At 47.0% G+C, this 27,579-nt stretch overlaps 1 protein-coding gene across 1 annotated transcript in view; it reads right to left on the reverse strand.

Moving 5' to 3' along the window:
- The window catches only part of LOC137546687 (peroxisome proliferator-activated receptor delta-like), a 66,656-nt gene extending 47,536 nt beyond the window's left edge, over positions 1-19,120 (reverse strand). Inside the window, exon 1 of the mRNA XM_068269435.1 lies at positions 19,016-19,120. Coding sequence (XP_068125536.1) covers positions 19,016-19,025 — 10 coding nt within the window. The 5' untranslated portion in view covers positions 19,026-19,120. The remainder of the gene's footprint in view (positions 1-19,015) is intronic.
- Positions 19,121-27,579: the final 8,459 nt, after the last annotated feature.

The raw sequence follows: 27,579 nt of genomic DNA on the forward strand, positions 1-27,579 counted from the left end.
TCGCCTCCGGCGCCCAGAATAAACAAGGAAGGCCGCAATGAGCGGCCTTCCTTGTTTTGCTTAGATCGTCGCCATAGCGACGAGCGGAGTGACGTCATGGACGTCAGCCGACGTCCTGACGTCAGCCGCCTCCGATCCAGCCCTTAGCGCTGGCCGGAACTTTTTGTTCCGGCTGCGCAGGGCTCAGGCGGCTGGGGGACCCTCTTTCGCCGCTGCTCGCGGCGAATCGCCGCAGAGCGGCGGCGATCAGGCAGCACACGCGGCTGGCAAAGTGCCGGCTGCGTGTGCTGCACTTTATTTGAAGAAAATCGGCCCAGCAGGGCCTGAGCGGCAGCCTCCGGCGGTGATGGACGAGCTGAGCTCGTCCATACCGCTCAGGAGGTTAAGGATCCTCTTTAGAGGACCCTGAAAACAATCAAAAACATTACGTATGCTGTATGTCCAAATCCAAAGTTCTTCAAAAGTAAATAATTTATCCTCATGTAACAGTATGTACCGGACTCACCATCATCTTTGACTAATAACAGTACAAATTACTTCCTGGGCAAGACGTGTAAAAAGGGTGCAGGCCTTTATCAGGAATTAGGTGCCGCCATTTCCTGCAGTTGATACTTTGGGCTATATATCGCCAAGTGTATAATTTGGGCAAATAACCACACTCGCGGCTATCGTGTGTTGGTGGTAAACATTGGTAACTGTATAGCCTATTGTATAACCGCACTCCAGATCATAGCGGTGCAGGCATAGCTGAATAACGTTAACGGCTATATGAATAGCCAAATACGCTACTAAATACTTACAGTGACTCCGAGCCGAAGCTTGGGTGCAACCAAGTTCTTACCCCGCAGAGAGGGAAGCCTCAGGATCCTATTGAGGATTCCTTCTCTTATCCGCAGTCCTCTGTTACAGAGCGTGGCCCCGCTCCGAATCAGGGCCGCGCAGCTTCACTTCAGTATTAATGGCCGCACTGTAGCCTTGCGAGCCCGCCTGCTCATGCGCAGTAGAAAGGAGCTTGGGTACACTTTTAATATTTCCCACTAATGAGGTAAATATTTCAATTGTACTCCCACTCCTCTTTACAGGGTTGCTTTAAATACAATTTTTTTTTATCTGGTAAACCAGTAATAAGGAAGCTAACCAGACAATCCAAAAGTTAAAAATCACTCTATGATTCCCCAGTTTACCTGACTCTTATTTGGTACTTTGCCGCACAAAGTAAGTTGCAGGGCATACTGGGTTGTCTTTTTTTGCTTTTTTACTTTCCCCCTCAGACTTAACTAATGCAGCCTGATTGGCTGAAGCCTCTTTCCCTCCCGTTTTCCCCTTCCACACCTCTGTTCCTCTCCAATTGTAAAATTGGCCAATATTTCTCATGCTGAGACAATGTTCTTTCTATTACAGAGCTTGATGGGAGTGCCTGAAGACTGGAAGGAGGGCGGGTAATGCATACACAATCAGGCAGAGGAGAGCAAGGGAGGAAATGACATCAGGATTGGCTTCAAGATAGAGACAGTTAAAATGGAGAATCCTAAGAACGATTTTCTATTTTTTTACTATAGAAAAATCACTCAAATCAAAACGTGGACAATGCAATACATATGTTATGTAAGTAGAGCAAGTATTTATCTACTTTTTTCTGAGATAGTATGGCTCACTGCTCCTCTTTAAAGGCCTTGACCCTGAAATGGCAATATGTTAGAAACATAAATGCTACACTTTTTAGTGCCCTGTGTAAAATACAGACTTTCCAGTAAACGCTGACTTTCCAGTAAGTGCCCCAGATGTTTCCTGCAACAGTGCTCTGATGTTGGGGATGCCGGAGTGCATCCATTGCTATGGCACCACCATTACAGTGGGCAGCACACAGAAGTCATTACCTTGTGTGCAGGGGGCAGAATTGTGCACGAGATGGAGGGATGTGGGCAGGGGAGTTACAGATGCATTACACTGCCCGGTGGCAGACATCACATGGGACCGTCAGCCAGTGAGGGAGCAGATAGCTTCACTTTTCCATCATTGGCTGCCCGGCCCCATGTGACGTCTGCTGTCGGGCCAGCATCAACACCAACCAGCATAACAACCAGCCTGCCAGCCCAGCATCAACACCAGCCAGCCAGCCAACATCACCAAAAGCCAGGCCAGCCAGACCAGCATCACCATCAGCCAGGACAGCATCACCACCAGCCAGCCAGCCAGCCCAGCATTATCACCAGCCAGGCCACATCAACACCAGCCAGCATCACCACCAGCCAGACCAGCACCATCACGAGCCAGGTGAGCATCACCAATAGCCAGGCCACATAATCACCAGCCATGCCAGCATCACAACCAGCCAGCCAGCCCAGCATTACCACCAGCTAGGCCACATCATCACCAGCCAGGTCAGCATCACCACCAGCCAGCCAACCCAGCATTACCACTAGCCAGGCCACATCATCACCAGCCAGGCCAGCATCACCACCAGCCAGGTAAGCCTGACCAACATCACCACAAGCCAGACGAACATCACCACCAGCCAGGCCAGCCAGACCAGCATCACCACCAGCCAGGCCAGCCAGACCAGCATCACCACCAGCCAGGCCAGCCAGACCAGCATCACCACCAGTCAGGCGGCCCAGCATCACCACCAACCAGCCAGGCCAGCATTACCACCAGCCAGGCCAGCATTACCACCATATTCCGTATACAGGGAAACAAAAGAAGTAGTAATAATATCCTCTCAGGTGTGCCACAACACCTACATAGACTTTATACTGATAAAAAGGATATATGTAGCAAAAAACTGAAGAAACTTGAAGAGTTTATATGCAAAATACAAAAGATTTTTATTGAAGACAACACTTGTGCAAAAATATTTATAAAAAGTATCCGTCAAGGAACATTTTCCATAGCAGAGAATGCCAAAATGCATCAGTTGTTAACATCAAGATTAGTGCAATTGTGCAAATTGAGGCGACAACGTCTCAACGGCAATTCCTCTCCAGCTCCTGCCTTGTGCGGCTCCCGTGTCTGAAAATTGGATAAGTGGTTATACCTGGCTTCATGTTGTCCAGATGTTTATTAAGAACATGTGTTAACTATACAGATTTGTCTCTATTTGTGGAGGCTTGATGAAGGGTCTATCCCGAAACAAGTCGATGTTGTTGCCTCAAAACTGATGCATTTTTTGTCATTCTCTGCTATGGAAAATGTTCCCTGACGGATACTTTTTATAAATATTTTTGCACAATTGTTGTCTTCAGCATTACCACATACCAGCCAGGCCAGCATCACCACCAGCCAGGCCACATCATCACCAGCCAGGCCAGCATTACCACCAGCCAGGCCAGCATCACCACCAGCCAGGACAGCCTGACCAACATCACCACAAGTCAGACCAACATCTCCACCAGGCAGGCCAGCCAGACTAGTATCACCACCAGCCAGGCCAGCATCACCACCAGCCAGGCAGACCAGCATCACCACCAACCAGGCCAGCATCACCAGCAGGCCAGCCTGACCAACATCACCACAAGCCAGACCAACATCACCACCAGTCAGGCCAGGCAGACGAGCATCACCACCAGCCAGGCCAACCAGACCAGCATCATCACCAGCCAGCCCATCATCACCACTGCCAGCAGAGCATCACCACCAGCCAGTGCAGCATCATCACTAGTCAGGTCAGCCATCCAGCCCATCTTCACCACCAGCTACCCCAGCATCGCCACCAGCCAGGCCAGCCCGACCAGCATCAACACCAGCCAGCCCATACACAACTAGCCAGGCAAGCCAGACCAGCATCATCACCAGCCAGCCCATCGTTCTCAACCCCAGGCCAGCCAGACCAGCATCACAACCAGCCCACCCAGCATCACTGCCAGCCAGCATCACCGCCAGACAAACCAGCATCATCACCAGCCAACCAGCCCAGCATAACTAATTTCCTTATGCCTCAATGGCAGCACATTGGGTAGTGGCCCTGCCCACACTAACCCATTGGCCGAGTGAATATTCAAGTAGTTTGAGGCAGTAGAGAACACTGCTTTTTTCTCTTGTCCTCACCTCATGGGACTTTGCAGTTTTCTGCAGGACTTTTCTTTTACCCCTTACCTGCCACATCATGTAGCGTCCACGCAGTTCGACTCCCCCTGTGTGAAGGCCCCTGTTCAGCATGTAAATCCAGTTTATGGTGGCACCCCCGTTCTGCTGGTCTTGGGGGGTTTTAGGCATAGTGGTGGATGGTGGCTAAATGCTGCATTACCCTGCTATAGATATTGCCTACTTACGTTTTCAGTCCAATGGAGTGTAATGCGCACTGTCCTTTCCTCTCTGTCTGGTCTGCGGCGCCTGTTTCCCTGCTATGGCTGCGGCATGTCTCTCCAGCGTGCATTCCACGGTCGGGGGGCGTGGTCGGGAGGTCATGTGGCTCCTTTTCCGCATACGCCTCTGTCCCTTCGCTCTTCGAGGCTTATTCCCCACCTTCTGCCTCTTCATACCTCCCGATTGGGCTCCCCATCGCCATAGTAATGTGGGCGGAGAAGGATGTTCTCCTCAGACCAATGATGGAGGTGGGCGGGCTGCCGAACGTCTTCTTTCCTCTATTTAGTCAGCAGCAGCTGAGCGGAGCGCTGTCTCTGGACGCTTACACGCCTGGCTGCTGCTGTGAAGCCTGGATTTATGTATACTGTTATCCGATTTCTTAGGTGAGATGCTCTTATTGGCTGGGGGGTAGTATATGTGGCTGTATATATTTGGGGGAACCTCAATTTTGACTTTAGCTTCTTATTCACACTTCTTGTCTACTACTTCCTTCTATCTTTGCAGTGGGTTTCTGCTGCTCTAAAATGGACACTCAAGCGCCCAAATCAGGCCAGCGTCATATTGATAGGTAAGGGGGTTAGGTAAGTTTTATTTTTTATTGTATTAAATGGGAGTTATTCTCTTTAAAAATTCTAATAGTCATAATTTTGACTATTTTTCAGCCGCCCCAGAAGATCCTGACATAAAAAGTCAAAAAAAGATCATCAAGGAGAAGATCTGAGTCTCGTCGAAGATCTCCATCGTCTCAAAGATGTTCTTCTTATGCAGTAGGAGTAGATCTCCAGTCCGTAACCAGCCACCTATTCAACCGATCCCTCAAATTAGTGGGTGCTGGGCTTGTGGAGATACGGTCATCCCTGGAAAAAGTGTATGTACCAGTTGCTTTGCAGAAATGGCAGGAGAGCCGGAGCTATCTACAATAGACGTGTCAACTTTAATTAAAAAAGCAGTACAGGAGTCGATGGAGACATACGTAGCAAGTCTACCCTCAGGTGCACATCCAATGGCTGAGTCCCGGCCCTCCACTTCAGCTGCAGCTGTCTCTGAGGACACGGAAAATATCACGGGAGGATTTGATTTCTCTCTAGTACAACCTTTCATTAGATCCGTTAGAGAGGCAATTGATTGGGAACAGGAAGAGACCCAAGACGGAAAACCTAAAAAGCCCAGGTACTACAAACACCTGGATAAATCGAAAGATACATTCCCCTATATGGTGGAAATAGAAGAGATTATAAAGGAGGAACGGGAAAAACTAGAGAAGAAGCTGTCTTTATCCAACTGACTAATGAAACTGTATCCACTTTCAGAGGAAGAGGCTAGACCTTTGGATAATGCACCTGTAATGGACGCTTCTGTCATACGTCTCGCCAGACATAGGACTCTCCCTTTAGAAGGCTCTGTCTCTTTTATTGACCCTTTACACTGAAAGGCAGACTTGGATCTAAAGAAGATCTATATTTCGTCGCGAGGTGCCTGCAAACCGGCAATCGCTCTCACGGCTGTAGGCAAGGCCATTAGGGCCTGGCTGGACAGATAACGTAGAAGATGCAATCAGGTCTGACATGGAGAAGGAGTCCATCATCTCTGCATTAGATCTAAAGCTCTCTGCAGATTTTACTGGAGAAGCGGCTTTCGACGTTATAAGGTGTTCAGCTCGCTCAATGGTATACTCTGTGACTGCAAAGAGAGCTCTCTGGTTGAGATCATGGTCTGCAGATTCGAATTCTCGCCAACTATGGTGCAAGATTCCCTATGACGGGAAGGCGGTCTTCTGTGAAAAAATGGATGCAGCTATCGCCTTTGTCACAGGGGGTAAGTCGGGTCTACTACCACAGGACCGTCGTGGGAAGAAGCCTAACACTTCTCAGTCCTCCCAACAAGCCCGGTTCAGAAATGCGGAGTAATACCGTCCTGGTAGAAATTACCGCAAGAACTGGCAGAGTTCTCAATCAACTCTTCAGAGAGCTACTAAACAAAAATCAACCGTTAGTTCTGGGAAACAGCAGAAGTCCTTTTGACAATGGGTCAGTCCAGGATGTCCTGGTAGGAGAGAGATTGAAAATGTTTTCGGACATTTGGAAGGGAAAGATTCCATCCCCTTGGGTGAACAGGACAATCTCAACATTACTGGACTTTCAAAAAGTCTCAGAGAGACAGATTTATGCCAACAAGAATCCCTTAGTGTCTTTCAAAACAGGAAATATTGTTTTCTTATGTAAAGGAGTTGATCCAGAAACAGGCCATCTTAGAGGTTCCTTTACAAGAAAGAGGGAAAGGGTTCTACTCCCCTCTTTTCTTGGTGCAAAAGAAATCTGGGAAGTTGCGCCCGGTTTTGGATTTGAAAGAATTAAACAAGTACATAGTTTTAAAAAGTTTCAAAATGGAATCTCTACAATCCATTATGCAGGCAGTAACCCCAACCGATTGGATGCTATCAGTCGACCTGGAAGACGCCTATCTTCATATTCCCATCCAGCACAATTTACAGAAATATCAGAGATTTTCAGCGGTGGATCGGCATTTCCAATTTGTCTGTCTCCCATTCAGGATATCAACAGCACCGAGGACTTTCTCAAAAGTGTTAGTGTCAGTAGTAGCTTTACTTCCTCTACAAGGACTGCGTCTCCACCATTATCTGGACGACATGCTTCTCCTCTCCGACAACAAGAATACTATTCTTGCACACAGGTCCCTTTTGCTACAAACATTGAAAGACTTCGGGTGGTTAATCAATGTGAAGAAGAGTCAGCTGGAACCAGTCCAAGATCTAATTTTTCTGGGGGCCCGATTTCAGACTCACCACAATTCAGTTTCGCTACCGGACGAAAATATTCCCATCATTCAAGAGAGAGTACTGAACGTGGCAGTATCCACCAAGGCAACAGCGAGACAATGTCTCAAGCTGCTAGGAACACTCTTCTTCACCATTCCTATGTTTCCCTGGGCCCACTGGCACATCAGGGGGTTCCAGTTCGGGTTCCTGAACCAGTCGAACAGGTGGAAGTTAGATCAACAGATCATAATTTTCAACGCCATGAGGAAGAGCCTAGCCTGGTGGTTGGAGAGAGTGAACATCACAGCTCATATCCCGTTATGGATGAAGAAACCGACCATAGTCACGACCAATGCCAGTATGAGAGGCTGGGGTGCTATCTGCGACAGTCGAACAGCACAAGGGAAATAGGACTGCAAAATCGCGGGGAAACCAGTGAACTATCTGGAGCTGAACGCAGTACTTTGTGCTTTACAAGCCTTCCTACTGCAGGTTCAGGGGAAGAATGTACTGTTGAGAATCGACAACAGAACAGCAGTGTCGTACATTCAGAGACAAGGGGGCACTCGCAGTCTACCACTCCTATCGATCACCAGTCAAATCTTTCGATTTGCGGAGGATCATCTTTCTTCTCTAAAAGCGATTTACATACCGGGAATCCAGAACATAGAAGCTGATTTCTTAAGTCGGACTACCTTGGACAACAACGAGTGGTCTCTACACCAACAGTCGTTCAGGGACATATGTCACCTGTGGGGGACGCAGGACATACACCTGATAGCATCCAACACCAACAAGAAGTACACGAGATTCTATGCAAGATATCCGTACTGCCAAGCGGAAGCTGTCGATGCTCTATCAGTTCCTTGGAACTTCTCAACGGCGTATGTTTTCCTACCGATCCTGATAATTCACAAATTGATAGTCCGCCTAGCTTCAGAACAGGTGACCCTCTTAGAAGTAATTCAGAACTGGCCGAGACGACCCTGGTTTCCCCTACTGTTGAAGATGTCAGTGGCAGAGCCTTATCCACTTCCACTCAGGAAGGACCTTCTATCTCAGGGTCCTATCCTATATCCCAACCCGGAACGTCTAAACTTGACTGCTTGGAGGTTGCGAGGGGGAAACTCAGAAGATTAGGCTGCTCGGAGGCTGTCATTGCTACACTACTTCAGGCAAGGAAGAAGACGACTAACGCGACCTACCACAGGGTATTGTACAGATTTATTGAATATGCGTCAAATCGATCTTTTGACTTCCTTTTTCCACAGGCCCAACAAGTTCTAGATTTCTTGCAAACGGGCCTTGATAAAGGACTAAGCATCAATGCTTTAAAGGTCCAAATTTCAGCTATCTCAGCTCTTATAGACAAAAGATGGGCTTTCCACCCTCTAGCAAAACAGTTTGTATCAGCAGTTTTGAAGATCACACCTCCTATTAAAACAACTTTTCCGCAGTGGGACCTGCCACTAGTCCATTGAGGACTGTTCACTGTGGAATCTGATCCTCAAAACAATCTTCCTAGTAGCAATCACGTCAGCCCGAAGAGTCTCCGAGCTAAAGGCCTTATGTTACAAAGCACTCTACACAGTGTTCTACCCTGATAGGGTACAATTATGACCAGTGTATCAATTCTTACCAAAGGTTTCATCGGCCTACCACATAAACCAAGAATGGTCCTTACCTGTGTTCCGAGATAGTGAGTCATCACAAATACACTCTCTGGATGTTGCAAAAGTTCTGAAGGCCTACATCTCAAGAGTCCTTTAGGAAATCTGATAAACTCTTTGTGGTTTCAGCGGGCTATAGAAAGGGACAAGCTGCTTCATCCCGGACAATTAGCTCATGGCTTGTGAAGATCATCCAACATGCTTACCGGGCTATCAATGCGCAACCGCCAGAAGATATCAGGGCACAAGGAGAGTGTCCACGTCCTGGGCTACTTTCGCGAAGGTGCCCCCTGTTAAAGAGAACCCGAGGTGGGTTTGAAGAATATTATCTGCATACAGAGGCTGGATCTGCCTATACAGCCCAGCCTCTGTTGCTATCCCAAACCACCCTAAGGTCCCCCTGCACTCTGCACTCCCTCATAAATCACAGCCACGCTGCTGACAAACAGCTTGTCAGAGCTGGCTGTGTTTATCTCTATAGTGTCAGTATGCTGCTCTCCCCGCCTCCTGCAGAACTCCGGTCCCCGCCTGCATCCCTTCCCTCCCTGCTGATTGGAGGGAATGGAGGGGGGCAGGGACCGGAGCTATGCAGGAGGCGGGGGAGCAGCTGAGACTGACACTACAGATGTAAACACAGCCTCACAGCACGGCTGTGATTTATGAGGGATTGCAGAGTGCAGGGGGACCTTAGTGGGGTTTGGGATAGCAACAGAGGCTAGGCTGTATAGGCAGATCCAGCCTCTGTATGCAGATAACATTCTTTAAACACACCTCGGGCTCTCTTTAAGATCTGCCAAGCAGCAAATTGGTCATCAATAAACACCTTCATTGCTCATTATAAAGTTGATGTTTCTGCATCCACTTCGGTGGAATTCGGGAGAGCCGTTATCTCCTCTTCTTTAGCAAAAAAACGAATACATTTATGTTATCTTTTTTTCTTTCAAACTGCAAACCATTTCTCTCCCTTATTTTATTGTACTAGTTATATCCCAATGTGCTGCCATGGAGGCATAAGGAAAGCGGAAATTTGTATACTTACCTACCAGTAATTTTCTTTTCCTTATGCATCCATGGCAGCACATGGATCCCACCTGATTATTCGGTGAGTTAAATAGTTACAAAAGCAGTGTTCTCTGCTGCTTCAAACTACTTGAATATTCACTCGTCCAATGGGGTAGTGTGGGTGGGGCCACTACCCAATGTGCTGCCATGGATGCATCAGGAAAGGAAAATTACTGGTAGGTAAGTATACAGTTTTCTGCTTTCCAGGCCAGCCAGACCTGCATCACCACCAGCCAGACCGGCATCACAACCAGCCAGCCCAGCATCATTGCCAGCCAGCACAACCTCACTGCTAGCATCACAGCCAGCCAGCATCCCCGCCAGCCTGCCCAGATTCACCGCCAGCCAACCAAGCACACATCACAGCATCACCACCAGGCCAGGAGAGCACAGCACCACCACCAGGTCAGCCGATCAAAGCACTGAAGCCAGGTGAGGGGACATTCTGCCTATTATTGTGAAATGCTTCCTATTTATGATATTTCTATGTGAGAACACACCTCCCGCAATATGAGTGTCACTATATGTGGTGCATTGCAGTGCAGCAAGCTGCGTTACAAAGAGACCACTATACCGCACCGGAATGCACTACTGTGACCGCAGCCTAGCCACACTGCATCAAACAGTTAGCTGAAGATAAGCAGGCTAAGTGCATGGATTACTGGAAACCTCCTGTGGTTTGATGAGAGCAAGATAAACATATTTGGTTAATATGGTGTCATACGTGTGTGGCAGCAATCAGGTGAGTACAAATACATTTTTCCAGACAGCAGAGCAGCACACGTATGCTCTGGAGCGTCAGTGGATCCTGCAAAGGATCCTGGAATGGTATAATCTACCAGTTCAATATAGACACAGTACCGCTTCAGTACAGTGTGAATCCAGCTGTGAATAAAGACATTGAAAAAAAAAGACATTTTAACTTACCTGGGTCTTCTGCCGGCCCCCTGCAGCTGTCCTGTGCCCGCGTCGGGACAAACCAATCATCCGGTCCCTCACAGCGACCCACTTTAGTTTCTGGCGACTTAGCGAGTTGATGAACACTGCGCCTGCATAGCCCTGGCTGTGCACATCCTCGATCACACTCCCGTTCCCAGGAAAATCTCATACTGCGCATGCGCACAATGCTCCCGGCAGCAGGAGTGCAATCAAAGACGTGCACAACCAGGGCTGTGCAGGCGCAGTGGCCATCGTCTGACTGAGTCGCTGGAAATGAAAATGGGTTGCTGCTGGGGACCAGAGGATCAGTTTGTCACGGTAAGGTAAGTTAAAAAGAACCTAAACTGAGAAGGCTATGGATTTCTATTTTTAAAATAATACCAGTTCCTGTATCTCTAATACTTTTAGCCACAGCCTCTGAACAAGCATGCAGATCAGGTGCTCTGACTGAAGTCAGACTGGATTAGCTGCCTGCTTGTTTCAGGTGTGTGATTCAGCTTATACTGCAGCCACATAGACCAGCAGGGCTGCCAAGCAACTGGTATTGTTTAAAAAGAAACATACCACATTTCAATGGCTTTAAGTTTCCTTTAAGCAAGTGTACTTACTTACTTACTTTAAACTGGACTTACATCTTGCATCACTATTAATACAATAGTTGTTGCAGTGGCATATCTACTGTCTGGCTTATATTACAAATGTTCAAACAACTACACACAGCACAGCTGTACCTTGTAAGGGCCATGTCACAAAGCCAGCTGGATTGCAGCAACTAGCTACAGCCCTAAGGGCTGGTGCACACCAAAAACCGCAAGCAGATCCGCAAAATGCTAGCAGATTTTTAAACGCTTTTTTTTATTTTTATGAGGCGTTTTGCTAGCGTTTTGCGGATTGCTGCTGCGGTTTTCAGTATAGTAGATTTCATATATTGTTACAGTAAAGCTGTTACTGAACAGCTTCTGTAACAAAAACGCCTGCAAAACCGCTCTGAACAGGCGTTTTTCAGAGCGGTTTGCGTTTCTCCTATACTTAACATTGAGGCAGAAACGCATCCGAAATCCAAAAAATGCCTCACCCAGGCATTTTTCGTTTCTGCAAAACGCCTGCCGCTCTGGTGTGCACCACCCCATTGAGATACATTGACCAAGCAGATCCGCAGCCGCAAGCGGATCTGAAAACGCCCAAAAAGCCGCTCGGTGTGCACCAGCCCTTAGAGCCTGATGCACATACCAGTGGTAATATTGCCATGTGCAGGCCGGGCACAGGAATACTACCGTACTAATGGCAGCAGAGTACCACGCATTATACAATTAATTAGTGCACACTTATTAGTTGCAATAGTTGCAGCAGTTGTTCGCAAATCTAAAGAGATCTGTGGTAATGGAGAAATCTCAGAGTCAGCAACCAAAAGCAACCAGGTCATTGAAAACCTAAACTCCTTGAAGAGTGAGGGTGCGTTTCCACTAACGCGAATTCGCATGCGTTCCCCGCATGCAAATTCGCATAACCAATAAAAGTGAATGAGCCTGTGTCCACTTGTCAGGAAAACGGAGCGTTTTCTTGTGCAGGAAAAATCTGCTCAGCAGAGCCATCCGAATTCGGACACCGCACACACGCATGCGATTCGCATACAATGTATTTAATAGGGAATTCGCATGGTGTTCTTTCATGCGAATTTTCATGCGAATTCGCATACGATTTCGCATGGAATCAATGAAAAAGCACACAGGCACTGACTGTCCTCACCCATCTGTTCAACCTCTCCTTCTCCACCGGCATCTTCCCCTCTATATTCAAACAGGCCACTGTGCTTCCCCTGCTAAAGAAATCTTCACTTGACCCTGCTCTGCCATCCAACTACCGCCCAATCTCTCTCCTCCCTTTTGCCTCAAAAATTCTTGAACGCCTGGCCCAACAACGCCTGACCAACTTCCTTAACTCCAACTCCCTTCTCGATCCCCTGCAGTCTGGTTTTCGCACAGCCCATTCTACAGAAACAGCCCTCACCAAAGTGGTAAACGACCTTGCCCTTGCCAAAGCCGAAGGTAAATACTCCATCCTGCTCCTCCTGGACCTCTCCTCGGCATTTGACACTGTCGACCACTCCCTCCTCCTCCACTCCCTGCAGCTAATGGGCATTCAGGACCTAGCCTTAGCCTGGATCTCCTCCTACCTCTCCAACCGCTCCTTCACAACATTTTTCAATGGCTCCTCATCCACTCCTACACCCCTCTCAGTTGGTGTTCCTCAAGGTTCCGTCCTAGGACCACTCCTGTTCTCACTCTATACTGCCTCAATTGGTAAAATCATCTCCTCCATGGGTTTCAATTATCACCTGTATGCCGACGACACCCAGATATATCTCCACACCCCAGATATCTCCTCCTCTACCATGGACAAAGTCTCTGCCTGCCTCACATCCATTTCCTCCTGGATGGCTGCCAGGTACCTGAAGCTTAATTTGGACAAGACTGAGCTTCTAATATTCCCACCCCGCACAGCTGCACCCCTCGCAGATCTGCACGTCACTATTGAAAATACTACTATCCACCCTACCTCCCAAGCCCGCTGTCTAGGCGTTACTCTGGACTCTGAACTTTCCTTTACAGCCCACATCCAAGGTATTGTCAGATCCTGCAACTTCCACCTCCGCAACATCTCCAAGATCCGCTCCTACCTGTCACTTGACACCACTAAACTACTTATCCATGCCCTTGTCATCTCCCGCCTAGACTACTGCAATTCTCTTCTATCTGGCCTCCCCTCTAACCGTACTGACCCACTTAAATTGGTAATGAATGCGGCAGCCAGACTGATACATTCTTCTCACCGCAGTGCCTCTACAACTCCGCTCTGTAAAGCACTACACTGGCTCCCCATCAGCTTTAGGATCAATTTCAAAATCCTGTGCTTGGCCTACAAATCAGTGCACAAGACCTGCCCGACCTACATCTCTGATCTGGTCCACAGGCACATACCAGCCCGCCCCCTCCGATCCTCCAATGACCTGCGCCTAGTCGCACCACGCATAACTCAGTCACACGCACGATTGCAGGACTTCACCAGGGCTGCCCCTACTCTCTGGAACTCTCTCCCACCAGCCGTCAGACTCGCCCCCACCTTTAATACCTTCAAACAAGCTCTCAAGACTCACCTCTTCACGCTCGCATACCCCCCTACACCAGTATCATAATATGTTCTGTTAGACCCCCTCTCAAAAGACGCACCTACTGTCTCCACCCCACCCTTTAGATTGTAAGCCTCTGGCAGGGCCATCCTCCCTAATGTATCCATCTTGATTATGCAATCTTACTCACAACCACCCTTCTTGTAGACTCGAACAGTCTCTATCTTGACCTATGACACTGTATTGTTATCAAATCATTTGCATGATCTTGTTTTGTTGTGAGTTTCCGTATGTTCTACCTGTATGTTAACCCATTTATCTATTGTGCAGCGCTGCGTAATATGTTGGCGCTTTATAAATACAATAAATAATAATAATAATAATGGTTAAATTCGCACACAGCGTCATCCATGCGAAATCGTATGCGAATTCGCGGTAAAATTCGCATACAACCGCATGCGATTTCGCTCCTGCATACAAATTCGTCTGCGGAGAATCCGCAGCGATTTCCCACCGCACTAGTGGAAACGCACCCTCAAAGAAAACCGATGGGAAAAAAGTTTCCCAAGTGAATATGTAAGCCTGCTGACAACGTGGAATTGAAACAAAATTAGGTACTTATCCGTTAGCCGGGCGCATCCGGCAGGTGGCGCTAATTACTATTCCCCCTCGAGGCCGACATGGATAGTAGGTAAAGATGTAACTCTGGTGGAGTTTTGTCGCCACCTAGAGGATGCGCCCGGCTAACGGATAAGTACCCAAAATTAACCTGAGGCAATGCGTAGAGTTTAACACGAGTCACAAAAATACAATCACATATTTTATCATACTCTAATCAATGCTTTATTTCATATACTAACTGTATGTGTGTAGCCGTTTGTGTTGTCCCGGTTATATGTGAGGCTAATTTTGTATCGCTTAATGTGCAAATACATCATTTAGCATTATTTTTACACTTGCATGGCAATTTTAATGTTACATTTTTGTGTTCGCCGACAGTCATGTAATTTAAACATAAAAAAATGCACCCTAAAGATACACAATTTAGCACTGAAGTACCATATTATTCCAAAAACCAGGCGTTACAGCAAAATGCGGTTTCCTTCATCACCACATGGTGCTATAGATTCATGGACTACTTACAGTGTTCACAGTCACTACACCCAATATTGTAAGAGACCATGGAAGCTTCTGACTCAAGTGAAATCCAAATCTAGTAATAACTTTTTCTTTAACTTTGGATAGTCGGGGGAGTTACTGAGTTGGATAGTCAGTGGAGTTATTAGGTCATCCATCCCTGTCAGTGGTATTTTTCTATTTCCCTGTTTCAAAGACACACTGAGCCAATGGCAGAACCCTGAGGGGCCTATTGGTAAAACAGCAATAAACAGGGCTTTGAAGTTGGTACAAAAATCACCCGACTCCAACTCTAACTCCGACTCCTCAGTTTATGAAATCACCGACTCCAGGTACCAAAAATTGCTCCAACTACAACTTCTCAACTTCGACTCCACAGCCCTTGCAGGTTTCTGGAGTGAGTACAAAAATCATCTGACTCCTCAGTTTATAAAACCTCCGAGGTACTTATCCGTTAGCCGGGCGCATCCGGCAGGTGGCGACAAAACTCCACCAGAGTTACATCTTTCCCTACTATCCATGGCGGCCTGGAGGGGGAATAGTAATTAGCGCCACCTGCTGGATGCACCCGGCTAACGGATAAGTACCACCTCCGATTCCAGGTATCCGAAAATTGATCCAACTTCACAGCCCTGGCAATAAATCGCCACTGTTTGACTAGGTTCACAGTGGTGCATTGTGGTGAGTATAAAGGCTGCATTCTAAGGGCTGGTTCACATGGCTTTCAGAGGAGTTGCGTTCAGCGGCATTGCGGCAGCGTTGCGTTCGAGCTTTCAGTGGCGTTCAGTTGCAGTCAGTGTTTTTCTCCCCCACAGGGGGACATTAGCCACATCGGTTAACCGTCCCAGGACGCTACATGTAGCGTCCAGGGTCGCCTCGAACGCCAGGGATAATCGGAATCTGAACGCCGCGTTTGTGCAAACGCCGGTAAAAGCCCGGTATAACGCCAAGTCCCGAAAGCCGGCGGTAAACACGGGGCAGATGCCCGTGTTAACCAGTCCTAACACAGCTTGTCGCACTGCAATGCACTACCTATGCGTTGTTCACATTACGGTGCCAATGACAAAGCAGTAAGAATCTACTGCTACCTCACTGAAAGAAACTGCTGCAATTGACTTGTAGAGGATAAAGTAGGGTAAGGCCCTTTTACACATAATCAGTTGGTATGCGTTAGTGTGCATTAGTATGCGTTCATACGTGTTAGTGTGCGTTGCTATGCGGTTTTTCCATAGCAGTGCACTGGGAAGATTTCAGTTAAACCGCTGAACGTTTGAACTGTGCCATAGGAAAACATGGGCATTACTTTGAAAATCAGTTTTCTTTCAGTTATAACTGAGAGCAACTGATTTAGGCCTCTTTCACAGTGCGACATTAAAGTTGCACGTTAGAAAATGTTTTAACGTGGACTAACGCACAGCAATATTAAGTCTGTGCAACATCCACAGTGCACACGTTGCGTTGTGTGTAACGTGTAGCAATATTTAGAAAGTGCTGCATGCTGTGCGTTTAGCAATAAATCTGCTGCGTTGTGCGTGTTGCACATGCTCAGTAATGTTGTTTTTTTTTAAATGTAATGCATGCGCCGTTTTCGTTCCATCACTGTGCGACGAAAACGGCGCACCAAACACAGGGCTAAAGAATGTACTATAATGTCCAAGTTATAGTCTTTCAATGCGTTGCATTAGGGGCACGTTTTGCGACCTTAACGTTGCATCAAACGCAACGTCCCTCTGTGAAAGAGGCCTAAGTGTGAACGGGGCCTTAGCCACCTGAGTGGAAGGGACTTGCAATCACTTCTGACAGCCAGATCCTCTGTGGCCTCACAGAATGGAATAGTATTGGTGAAACTATTCTCATCTGTAGGATGACGCACCTGAAGTGAGAGAATGCAAATAAAGAATGCAAATTGCCTGACTGTCCTGCTGATCCTCTGCCTCTAATGCTGGGAATACACAATGAAGTTTTTTTGGCGCTATAGATAATTTTCAACAGGTCTGATATGATTTTGATCATTTTTCGGATCGATTTTCTCATAGAAGTGGATGGAAATCGATCAGAAAAACGATCGGAAAATCAATCGGCCTGTAAATACTTTTAGCCATTGACCCTGAACAAACATGCAGATCAATGTTTCTGACTGAAGCCTCCTGACTGGACTTGCTGCATGCTTGTTTCAGGTGTGAGATTCAGACACTACTGATGTCAAAGAATCAGTGTGAATCAGCCTCCATACGCCTTTAACTTCAGGTGTCCCTTTAATGCCACTTTATAAAGAGGTCTGTAAGGGTGCATACACACATCAGACTATAGTCTTTGGAAAATGAAAGATCACAGACCAATCTTACCACCCTTCATGTAGTATGAGAGCCATACTCTACACAGACTTTTCTATGGAGCTGAACTCCACATCAGAAAAAAATCTTTGCAAGATGCTGCACACACAGATGCTGTACAGACCCAAAAGATCAGTATCTGCAAAAGATCTGTTCCTGCCAAAAATCTATTCCTGCAAATTGCAATGATATGGCAATGATATGAGTGGCGCTTTGAGTCCGCAAGGAGAAAAGCGCAATATAATGGATTTTTGGCAGGAACAGATCTTTTGCAGATACTGATCTTTTGTGTCTGTACAGCATCTGTGTGTGCAGCATCTTGCAAAGATTTTTTTCTGATGTGGAGTTCAGCTCCATAGAAAAGACTGTGTAGAGTTTGGCTCTCATACTACATGGAAGGGGGTAAAATTGGTCTGTGATCTTTCAGTTTCCAAAGACTATAGTCTGATGTGTGTATGAGCCTTTAGGCCCAGTGCACACCGAGCGGTTTTTGGAGCGATCCGCCGGCCGCATCCGCCTGGAAAAATGCTTGGCTAATGTATTGCAATGGGATGGTGCACACCGGCGGTTTGAGGTTTTTGCCAAGCCGCAAACGCGCCTCCTGCTGCGCGTTTGCGGTTTGCTAAAAAACCTCAAACCGCCGGTGTGCACCACACATTGAAATACAATAGCCAAGCGTTTTCACTGGCTGATGCGGCTGGTGGATCGCATACAAAATCCGCTTAGTGTGCACCCGGCCAAATATCTGCTCTCTGCTCCCAAAACCGCTAGCGTTTTGACGATCTGCTAGCGGTTTTGGTGTGCACTGGGCCATAGTCTCAGTTGCCGATTGGGACAGTCTATTTGGCATAGAGCGGAGTGGATCAATTCAGTGTCTCTGCGCCATTTTCTCCTCGCAATTATGCCTGGGTGGATGGGTTTGCACCATAGGTGGACATCAGCCTGTCCACAGCAGGTGAGGACTTCACTTTAAAGCAAACAGATCCATTTTTTTAGCAAGTGGAAGCAGATGCAATTTTTAAAAATAAGATCTTCTTCCTGCTTTTCTCGGAGCTGCAGAAAAAGTACTGAACGGGTAAGTTTTTGCAGCAAGTGGAAACCGAGCCACACTGTCAGTGGCAGGACAAGGAAAGATTTTCCCAAAAGAAAACACTGAAGTCAGTAATCAAATATTTACTGTATAATCAGCACAGCGTGCCTTGTCATACTAAAAGCATGTAAAAGTCATACCACTAAGTACAAACAAAAAAACTTAACACAAGCATTAATGCATCACCACCCTAATCCAACTACTATATAACATCCTTTTTGTTCTAATTAAATAGGAAAAAAATTACATTGCTTTCTTAAAAGATTACCACATTCTTCCTAGAAACCCTGTAAGTATCAGTATGTGACAGGATAATTTTCACTCTTCTGTATAAACGTGTGCAGAAACTATCCTCCATACTGCTGCTGAACAGAGAAAAAGGATTGCTGTTCTGAAGCTACACATACAAAAGTATATCTCAAACTTACATACTTCCTGTTATGTTTACAGCAAGTACACTGCACATCCACACACAGACATCTTGAACAAGCAGACATTGCTCAGCACATATTTCCAGGCATGCATACACACTCATTTTACTTGTTATAGCTGCTAAGAAATAAAGGATGTATTATTTACCGTCTTTCATCTGTCTGCGATGTCACAAGATAATTTATTATTATTATTATTCAGGATTTAAAGAGCCACCCCATCCCCCTTCGGGCTCTGCTGTTTCCTGTGACTCGGATGACATCACAGCAGGCAGCTGGAATGTTTGTGTGAAGGGGGTGGAGAGTATTACAGACATTCTTTGCAAACTCTTTGGAACCCTCCTCTAAACTTCTGCATCCCTTCGGTCTGTGCACATGGATTACCCCCCTTACTGCAATTGTTTCGCAGCAAACATAAGCAATGATCTAGCTTTCTGGAGAAACTAGACAATGTACACTGTGCTGGCAGCAGCTATGCTGAGCAGGGTTGATTAGTGAGATACCATTTTTAATATGGATTTTTTTTTTAATTTAACATCTCATGCCTTCATCATTCTCTGTTTAGCATTACAATTACACATGAATGCCACATTGCTACCTGAGAAGACAGGACTTAAAAGTTTCATGCTGGGAATACACTATGCGTTTGTTTCGGCAGATAGATGGTTCGATAGATAATTTCTGACATGTTCAATCTAACTTTCAATCATTTTACTGCTCAATTTCTCATAAAAGTGAATGCAGGGGCATAGCAATAGGGGTTGCAGAGGTTGCCACCGCATCGGGGCCCTTGGCCCAGAGGGGCCCCGAAGGACCCTCCCTCAACTACAGTATTAGCTCTCTATTGGTCCTGTGCTCATAATAATCACTTCTATAGATACTTTGATTAGCTGTAATCATTAACAAACTGTTCCCCATGCCCTACTTGCACCTCTGACACTGTGGTTGTCCTTGGCAGGTTTTGGTGCGCCGTACCAATTGTTATGTATAGAGTGCTTGGGGGCCCCATTGTAAAACTTGCATCGGGGCCCACAGCTCCTTAGCTACGCCACTGAGTGAATGGAAATTGATAAGAGAAGCGAGCGGGAAATCGAGCGGAAAAAAGATCCGATCAAAAGGAAAATTGACCAAAAAAAAAACCGCATTGTAGCTCATTGTAAAAAAAACTAGCATTATACATACCTGGGGCTTCCTCCACACCGATCGCTCCCTTGCCGTTGTCCACAGCCTCCTGGATTCTCCGGGCAGAAGCTTCGTTATCGCTTGCAGTCGTGGCGTACTGCGCATGCATGGCTCGCGCGTGCCCCGCTGCGCTTCCGTTGCTGGTTGCAGTGCAGAACGCTTCCAGCTGCAAGAGCGTGACGGGGGAGTGCACGCGGGCGGATTGCGTCTGCGCCGATTGGCCCTGATTGACCAAAGATAACAGAGCTTCTACCAGAGGATCCAGGAAGCTTTGGATGGGATGGGGGGGGGGAGGGGGATCTGGAGGAAGCCCCAAGTATGTATAAAACTTTTAAAGAGACTCCGTAACAAAAATTGCATCCTGTTTTTTATCATCCTACTAGTTCCAAAAGCTATTCTAATGTGTTCTGCTTTACTGCAGCACTTTCTGCTATCACTATCTCTGTAATAAATCAATGTATCTTTCCCCTGTCAGACTTGTCGGCCTGTGTCTGGAAGGCTGCCAAGTTCTTCAGTGTTGTGGTTCTGCTATGAACTCACCCTTCCAGGCCCCTTTATGCACACTGCCTGTGTATTATTTAGATTAGAGCAGCTTCTCTCTTCTCTCTTATCTTTTACAAGCTGGATAAATCATCCTCTGAGCTGGCTGGGCTTTCACATACTGCAGAATTACAGACAAGGGCAAAGCTGTTTGCAGGAGAAAAACAAGCAGCCTGAAACTTCAGTGCATGAGAACTGCAGGGGGGGAAGAAACACACAATGATCTCTTGAGATTCAAAAGGAAGGGTGTATACAGCCTGCTTGTGTATGGATGTATTTTCTATGTGTGGACATACTGTACATCAACCTACTTCCTGTTTTGGTGGCCATTTTGTTTGTTTATAAACACACTTTTAAAAACTGTTTGTAACCACTTTTAATGTGGCGAGGAGCGGCGAAATTGTGACAGAGGGTAATAGGAAATGTCCCCTAACGCGCTGGTATGTTTACTTTTGTGCGATTTTAACAATACAGATTCTCTTTAAGTCCTGGTGTCTCAGGTACACTTTAAAGTGTACCTGAAGGAGAAAACTGCCCCTAGGGAGTATTTACCTAGGGAGGGGGAAGCTTCTGGATCCCGAAGAGGCTTCCCCAGTCCTCACCAGAGGGGATCCAGTGATGGGACCCCCGAAGATCTCCGACAAGGGCTTGTCAGCTGTGCGCAAAGGTGCATAGCGGCTTTCCGATGGGCTCCAGTAGAAATAGCTAAGCCTGATTGGGTTCGCTGTACTGCGCAGACGGCTCGTGCAGCTGAGCTGTGCAATAGAGAGGACCCGTCGGGCTTGGCTATTTCTGCCGAAGCTCATGTGGGAAGCGTGCCACCAAATAAATTATATGGTCTGGGTTGCTGTGGGGGAGCCAGCGCTGGAACGAGCCCGTGCAGGACGACAGCGTAAGCCTCATTAGGATCCAGAGGCTTCCATCTCCCGAGGTAAGTATCCCTCTGGGGCACTTTTTTCCTTACAGGTTTACTTTTAAACTTCATTTGAGACCCCTTTTACACTTGACTTCCAAAGCAGCGTTGTGTTACCCTGTTTTACTGCAGGGTAATGCAAGGCAATGGGGCCTAGCACACTTATGGCATTGCATCGCATTGCACTGGAAGTGCCCGATCAGCCACCGAGCCGGCGCAAAGTGAACAGCGCATTAACGTCGGACTTCCACAATGACGCAGTGGAAGCCATGTAAGTTAATGGGCGATGCAGGAAATGTAAACATGCTGGCGGGGACACGCATGCGCCAAACGATTTCTTGGTCAAATTAAAAACAAAAATCGATTTTTGTGTACCAATCATTTTCGGTTAAAAATTGCAGTGTGTGTCCAACCTTTAGGACGGTTTCACACTGCAAACTGGCGGCAGTGGTGCATTGTGCCCGCCGCAGCGCCAGAAACAGGACTTCAGGGAACACCGCATTAGTGCGCTGTTCCCTTTATGGCCACCAGCCAAGCAGAAAGTGACACATGCTTGCGGTCACTTCCTGGTTCGGGGTATGTGAAAGTGCACAGAAGCGTATTGTAAAAAATATGCTTCTGTACATGAGTGACGTCGGGTCAGAAAATGTTTAAAAATCCCTGCATCGCCATAGACTAACATGACTTCCAGGCCGACGCAGATCGCCGCAAGTTGCCTTAGAAGCCGCGCAGTAACGTTTTGGACCACATAAGACCGAGGACTTCCGGTGTACTGCACCTCGATGCATGTAATATGAATGATCCCATTGACTTGCATTAGGCAAGCGTAAACATGCGTAAAATTTACGCAATGCAATGTCCCAGTGAGAAAGGGCCCCATAGAATTGTATGGGCAGTGAGTTGACATGCAAAATTATTTTGCAACGCAACTGATCACTGTGAACAGGGCCTAAAGAATACATTTGGCAAACCTGAAAAAAAAAAGTTTTTATCACCAGGTGCTTCTTCCAGCCCCTAGAAGTCTGTTAGGTCCCACAGTGCAGCTCCGCTCTGAGCCAGGTCTCCGATCTCCCCTCTGTAAGATTGCAGGAGTCCCCCAGACCAGGGCCCAATGCCGGTGTAATGTCTGATTGTGCTGCCCGGAAGCTCCCTTCCACACTGAGTAGCACGCATGCTCCGTGTGAAGTTAATTATGCTGCTGGTGGTAAAATACTAAATATCTCCACTTCCACACATCCTACACTCCCAGGGCCGGCCCTAGGTTTCACGACGCCCTGAGCGAAAACTGATTTTGGTGCCCCCCCCCCCCCTCTACACCCTCTTCGCACATGCCAACACATGCACAGGCCCATATGCTATTCACCTTTTCTCCTGAGTTACCTCCTAGGACAATGGTTCCCACCCTTTTTGAAGTCGTATATCACACCAAACGCTCAGATCTCTGTGACACGTCACATGTGTATAATAGAAAAATACTAATAACCCCCAAATGGATGAAATGAGTGCATTATTCTGAATACACTTAAAATTAAGGCTAGAAACTTTCAAGAGTAACTGTCAGGCTGCAGAAGCTAATTTAAACCTCTATTCTCCTGTGTTAAACGGTTTAGAAGGAAGCCATAAAGCCATTAGTGAAGATAAAAATCTCAGTTACCTTTGATGTGTGCTTATCAGCAAGGCTTTTATAGAACCATAAGGACGCAAGCCGCATACTAAACTGCAAAGCATTCTGGGGCCCTCCCCTCGGCTGCTAATGAGACGTTACAGCAGCTTGTAATCAGTCCAGCGCGTAGCACTGATAAATCTCCAGGCAGAGTACACTGCAGGAGTCAGCTATTGTTCCTAGCCACATGGCTCATTAATATTCACTGCACACTGTGTTGTTCAAGTACGAGCTTATCTGTGATCAGGAAGCAGGCAGGACATGACGACACATTTGACAGAAAAACATGGAGCCTGCCATGAGCTGTCAGGAGCATCTATCTCTGCATATACTATATACAAATTCTGTGAAATCCAAACGTGGACAGTGAAATGCATATGTAATGTAAGTACAGCCAATCTTTAGCTACTGATATATGTGTTTATTTTCTCTGAGACCTTATACCTAACAGCTCCTCTTTCAGGAATATTCACAAAATTAGTGGGTCAGTCAGACACCAACCCCCCCCCCCCCCCCCAATTTGGTATGACAGCACAGCACCGACAATTTTTAACCCCGTGTTATAGCGGCAGTGCATTTCCCCCCAAAAAAGCGCCCTCAGACTCAGTATAGGTAGGTAGCCAGGTATAGGTGCCCCCAGTATAGGATCTAATGTGTAGGTGCCCTAAATATAGGTAGCCAAGTATAGGTGTAGGTCTCCCCCCATAGGTAGCCAGGCGTCAGTGCCTCCAGTATAGGTAGCCAGGTGTAGGTGCCCTCAGTATAGGTAGCCAGGAGTAGGTGTCCTCCCTCCATTAGATAGCCAGCTTTAGGTGCCCCCTTGGAAGCCGTCGCCCTGAGCGACGGCTCGGGTCGCTCAGGTCAAAGGCCGGCTATGTACACTCCCTATCTCCTGAACCAGCCGGGCTCAGGGGCTGCAGTTTGGCATAGAGGTCGTTCGGGGGGTCCCCTCCCTACCCTAAAAATTTGGGGAGTGTAGGATGTGTGGAAGCTGAGATATTTAGTATTTTACCACCAGCAGCATAATTAAATAGGAAATGTGGCCGCACAGTCTCCTACTGTGCATGCGGGGCAGTGCAAATTAACAGGCAGTGCAATCAAACACATCACCGGTACCTGGGTCGTTTTAAGCCTGTGGGCATGGCCTATTTTCCTCCAGCAGAGTAACACACAGCACTGTGTCAGCAGGTGGCGCTATCCCCCCCCCCCCCCCCCCGTTACAACATCAGCTGTGCTGCATCTTCCTCTGTACAGCCGTGGTGCTAAGGCTGGTCTCCTACTTGCAATTGCAAAATTCTCATAACACAGTGATTTTGCATCTTAAAACAGTGAGTCTGGAGCGATTCAAAGTGAGAGTAGGAACACACTAGGCAGAATCGGATTTGGAAAATTGCAGTCACTCTGTGGGTTCAGCTCCATTGACTTCAATTAGCCTAGCGCTTTTGGAATCATCAGCAATTGCTAGCAATTCCAAAGCATGGCTAAAAGTACTCTAGTGGTCCACAGCCCCACACATCGGGCGCTATATACAAATTATGTTGTGGCACAGCCGATGTTGTAATGAGAGGAGGGAGCCACCTGCTGATACTCTGCTGGTATTTGCTCTGCTAGAAGAAAATAAGAGAGAGGCCAGGCCCATGGACTAGTGGTATGGCTGACTGTAGCTGGGGACACAGCTGACTATCTATACTGGAGAGGGGGGCTACATAGCACTGGGGACACATCTAGCTATTTATACTACTGGGGAGGGCGTGCTTTAGCTATCTATACTGGGGGCGGGGGGCTACATAATACGGGGGGCACATCCAGCTATCTATACTGGGCAAGGGGGCTTCATAACACCAGGGCAATACCCGTGCCCCTGTGAGGTTTGTGGGTGTTGGAGTCAATGTTTTTCTCACATCCCTGTACTATAGCCCCTGCCCTGCTTCCTGGGAGACCCTCAACCACACCAGTGCACTAACACCTGTAACACCCAGCCCCCCATGATCCCTGGATAAATGTTTGGACTACAAAGCGGTCCCTGGGACAGAAAAGGTTTGGGGACCCCTGCTCTACAGGATCCGGAGGCTTCCCTCTTCTTAAGGCTCGTACACAAGTCCAACATGCACACAACCACATGACCAACATGACAAACCACACCACCTGTCGAACCACAGGACCTGTACGTACACACGCCTAGGCGGCTAAACAACCAACTCAATTAACATATTGCACATGCAAGAGGACTGATGGACTACACATTCAAAACAAGTGCAAGTCTTTCAAACAAACAACACATGCACCAACTGCATGATGTCAGACTAACATAGATCCAACAGTTGGATCGGGCAAACTGCCTGTTATCAGTTGCTCGGCAAGTTGTTTGCACGTGTACACATGCCTGATTATGCCTGATTATCATCCAACAGACTAAAGTCAGATGATAATCAGGCTGCAGGTTGGTCCGTGTGTACTTAGCTTTAAGTAAGAATGTGCTTCTTAACGCGAGGATCATCTCGGGTACACTTTAAATTACTGGAGGACCAGAGAACAGCGGCTACCAAAGTCTCCTAACATCAGGATAATTAAGCTTTTCTTGCAATCTCTCTTCTTTTTCTATACCTGAATTTCACCTTTCTATTACTTTCTCTCACTTTTTTTTATTCCTTTCTTCTCTTTTTACTTCCTAAAGTGGGATGAAACACCATATTATTAAGTGAAAAAAATTATAAAAAAATTAATCCAATAAGAAATTGCTTATTTATCTCATCTGTTGTTTTTAGTGTTCACTGTCAGATTTAGGAGAAATGTGATATAAAAAAGGTAAATTATATTTCTGCTGGTTTCCACCTTTACAGTTCTCATCTTTACTGCCATTTCCTTCTTTCTTTTTTTAACCCAGCTCTGTATTAATTTAATCGATTAGAGACATAGATCGCCACTAAATTGCAGGCAATGCTGGGAGGAGCAGGTGCACTGGCCGTGCCTCCAAACATGCAACTTTAGGTTAAATGAAAAGGAGAAACGAATCCGGGCACCGACCACAGAAGCAGTTCAATGTCACCTTTAACCACCTTAGCGGTATGGACGAGCTGAGCTCGTCCATTACTGCCAGAGGGTGCCGCTCAGGCCCTGCTGGGCCGATTTTGATGAAATAAAGAGCAGCACACGCAGCCGGCACTTTGCCAGCCGCGTGTGCTGCCTGATCGCCGCCGCTCTGCGGCGATCCGCCGCGAGCAGCGGCGAAAGAGGGTCCCCCCAGCCGCCTAAGCCCTGCGCAGCCGGAACAAATAGTTCCGGCCAGCGCTAAGGGCTGGATCGGAGGCGGCTGACGTCAGGACGTCGGCTGACGTCCATGACGTCACTCCGCTCGTCGCCATGGCAACGAAGTAAGCAAAACACGGAAGGCTGCTCATTGCGGCCTTCCGTGTTACTTTTGGCCGCCGGAGGCGATCAGAAGAACGCCTCCGGAGCGCCCTCTAGTGGGCTTTCATGCAGCCAACTTTCAGTTGGCTGCATGAAATAGTTTTTTTTTTATTTAAAAAAAACCCTCCCGCAGCCGGCCTGGCGATCTTAATAGAACGCCAGGGTGGTAATTCCCAGCAAACCCGACAGTACATACAGTGTAAATGGCCTGACAGCCATTTCGCAGGTTAACACCCACTTCATCAGAGGCAGAAAACTATTTTCTACCTCTGATGAAGCGGGTGTTAACCTGCAAAACAGCTGTCAGACCATTTACACTGTATGTACTGTCCGGGTTTGCTAGGAATGAATTAAAGGTGACATTGAACTGCTTCTGTGGTCAATGCCCGGAATTGTTTTTCCTCTGTATTAATTTAGCCTCCCTACCGCGACAGCTAGCTGTCCATCCAACTGCCTAGACAGCAGGCTTACATCACTGTGTAAAATCTACAAAGGGAGGAGAGATTCAATTACCTTCTTGTGACAATGTTCTTATGTTATCCAAAATAAGAAGCTGTTTGCTATTTGTATACTGAGATAAACTTATTACTGAAGCAAAAAAAAAAAAAAAAATAAATAAAAAAAAAAAAACAACAATAAAAAACTCCACAATCTCACTGACACGGTTCCTGCAATTAGGCAAAGGTAAAAGTAATAAAAATTGGGGGACATATTGGGACTTATTTTAGAAAAAAGGTATGTTACAACCTCCATTTAACTTACTGGAGGACCACCTACCCAAATGCGGATTTTAAACAGATTACTGAATGAGCGTTCACATGTTTTATGTTATCAGCAGAAACTTAGTGGGCCTGGTTTGTCCACTGGGGTGTTCCTTAGATAGCTCCAGTCGGTTAGTACTTGGCCTCTTCCCTTAGTATGTTTGGAATGCAGATCTTAAGTGTACAAAATAGTTCAACCACAATTAGTATTGTGTAGTCTTTATTAGCAGGAGTGCCAAACTCAA

The sequence above is a fragment of the Hyperolius riggenbachi genome, chromosome 2 (genome assembly GCF_040937935.1).
Source record: "Hyperolius riggenbachi isolate aHypRig1 chromosome 2, aHypRig1.pri, whole genome shotgun sequence".
In the NCBI taxonomy this organism is placed as follows: domain Eukaryota; kingdom Metazoa; phylum Chordata; class Amphibia; order Anura; family Hyperoliidae; genus Hyperolius; species Hyperolius riggenbachi.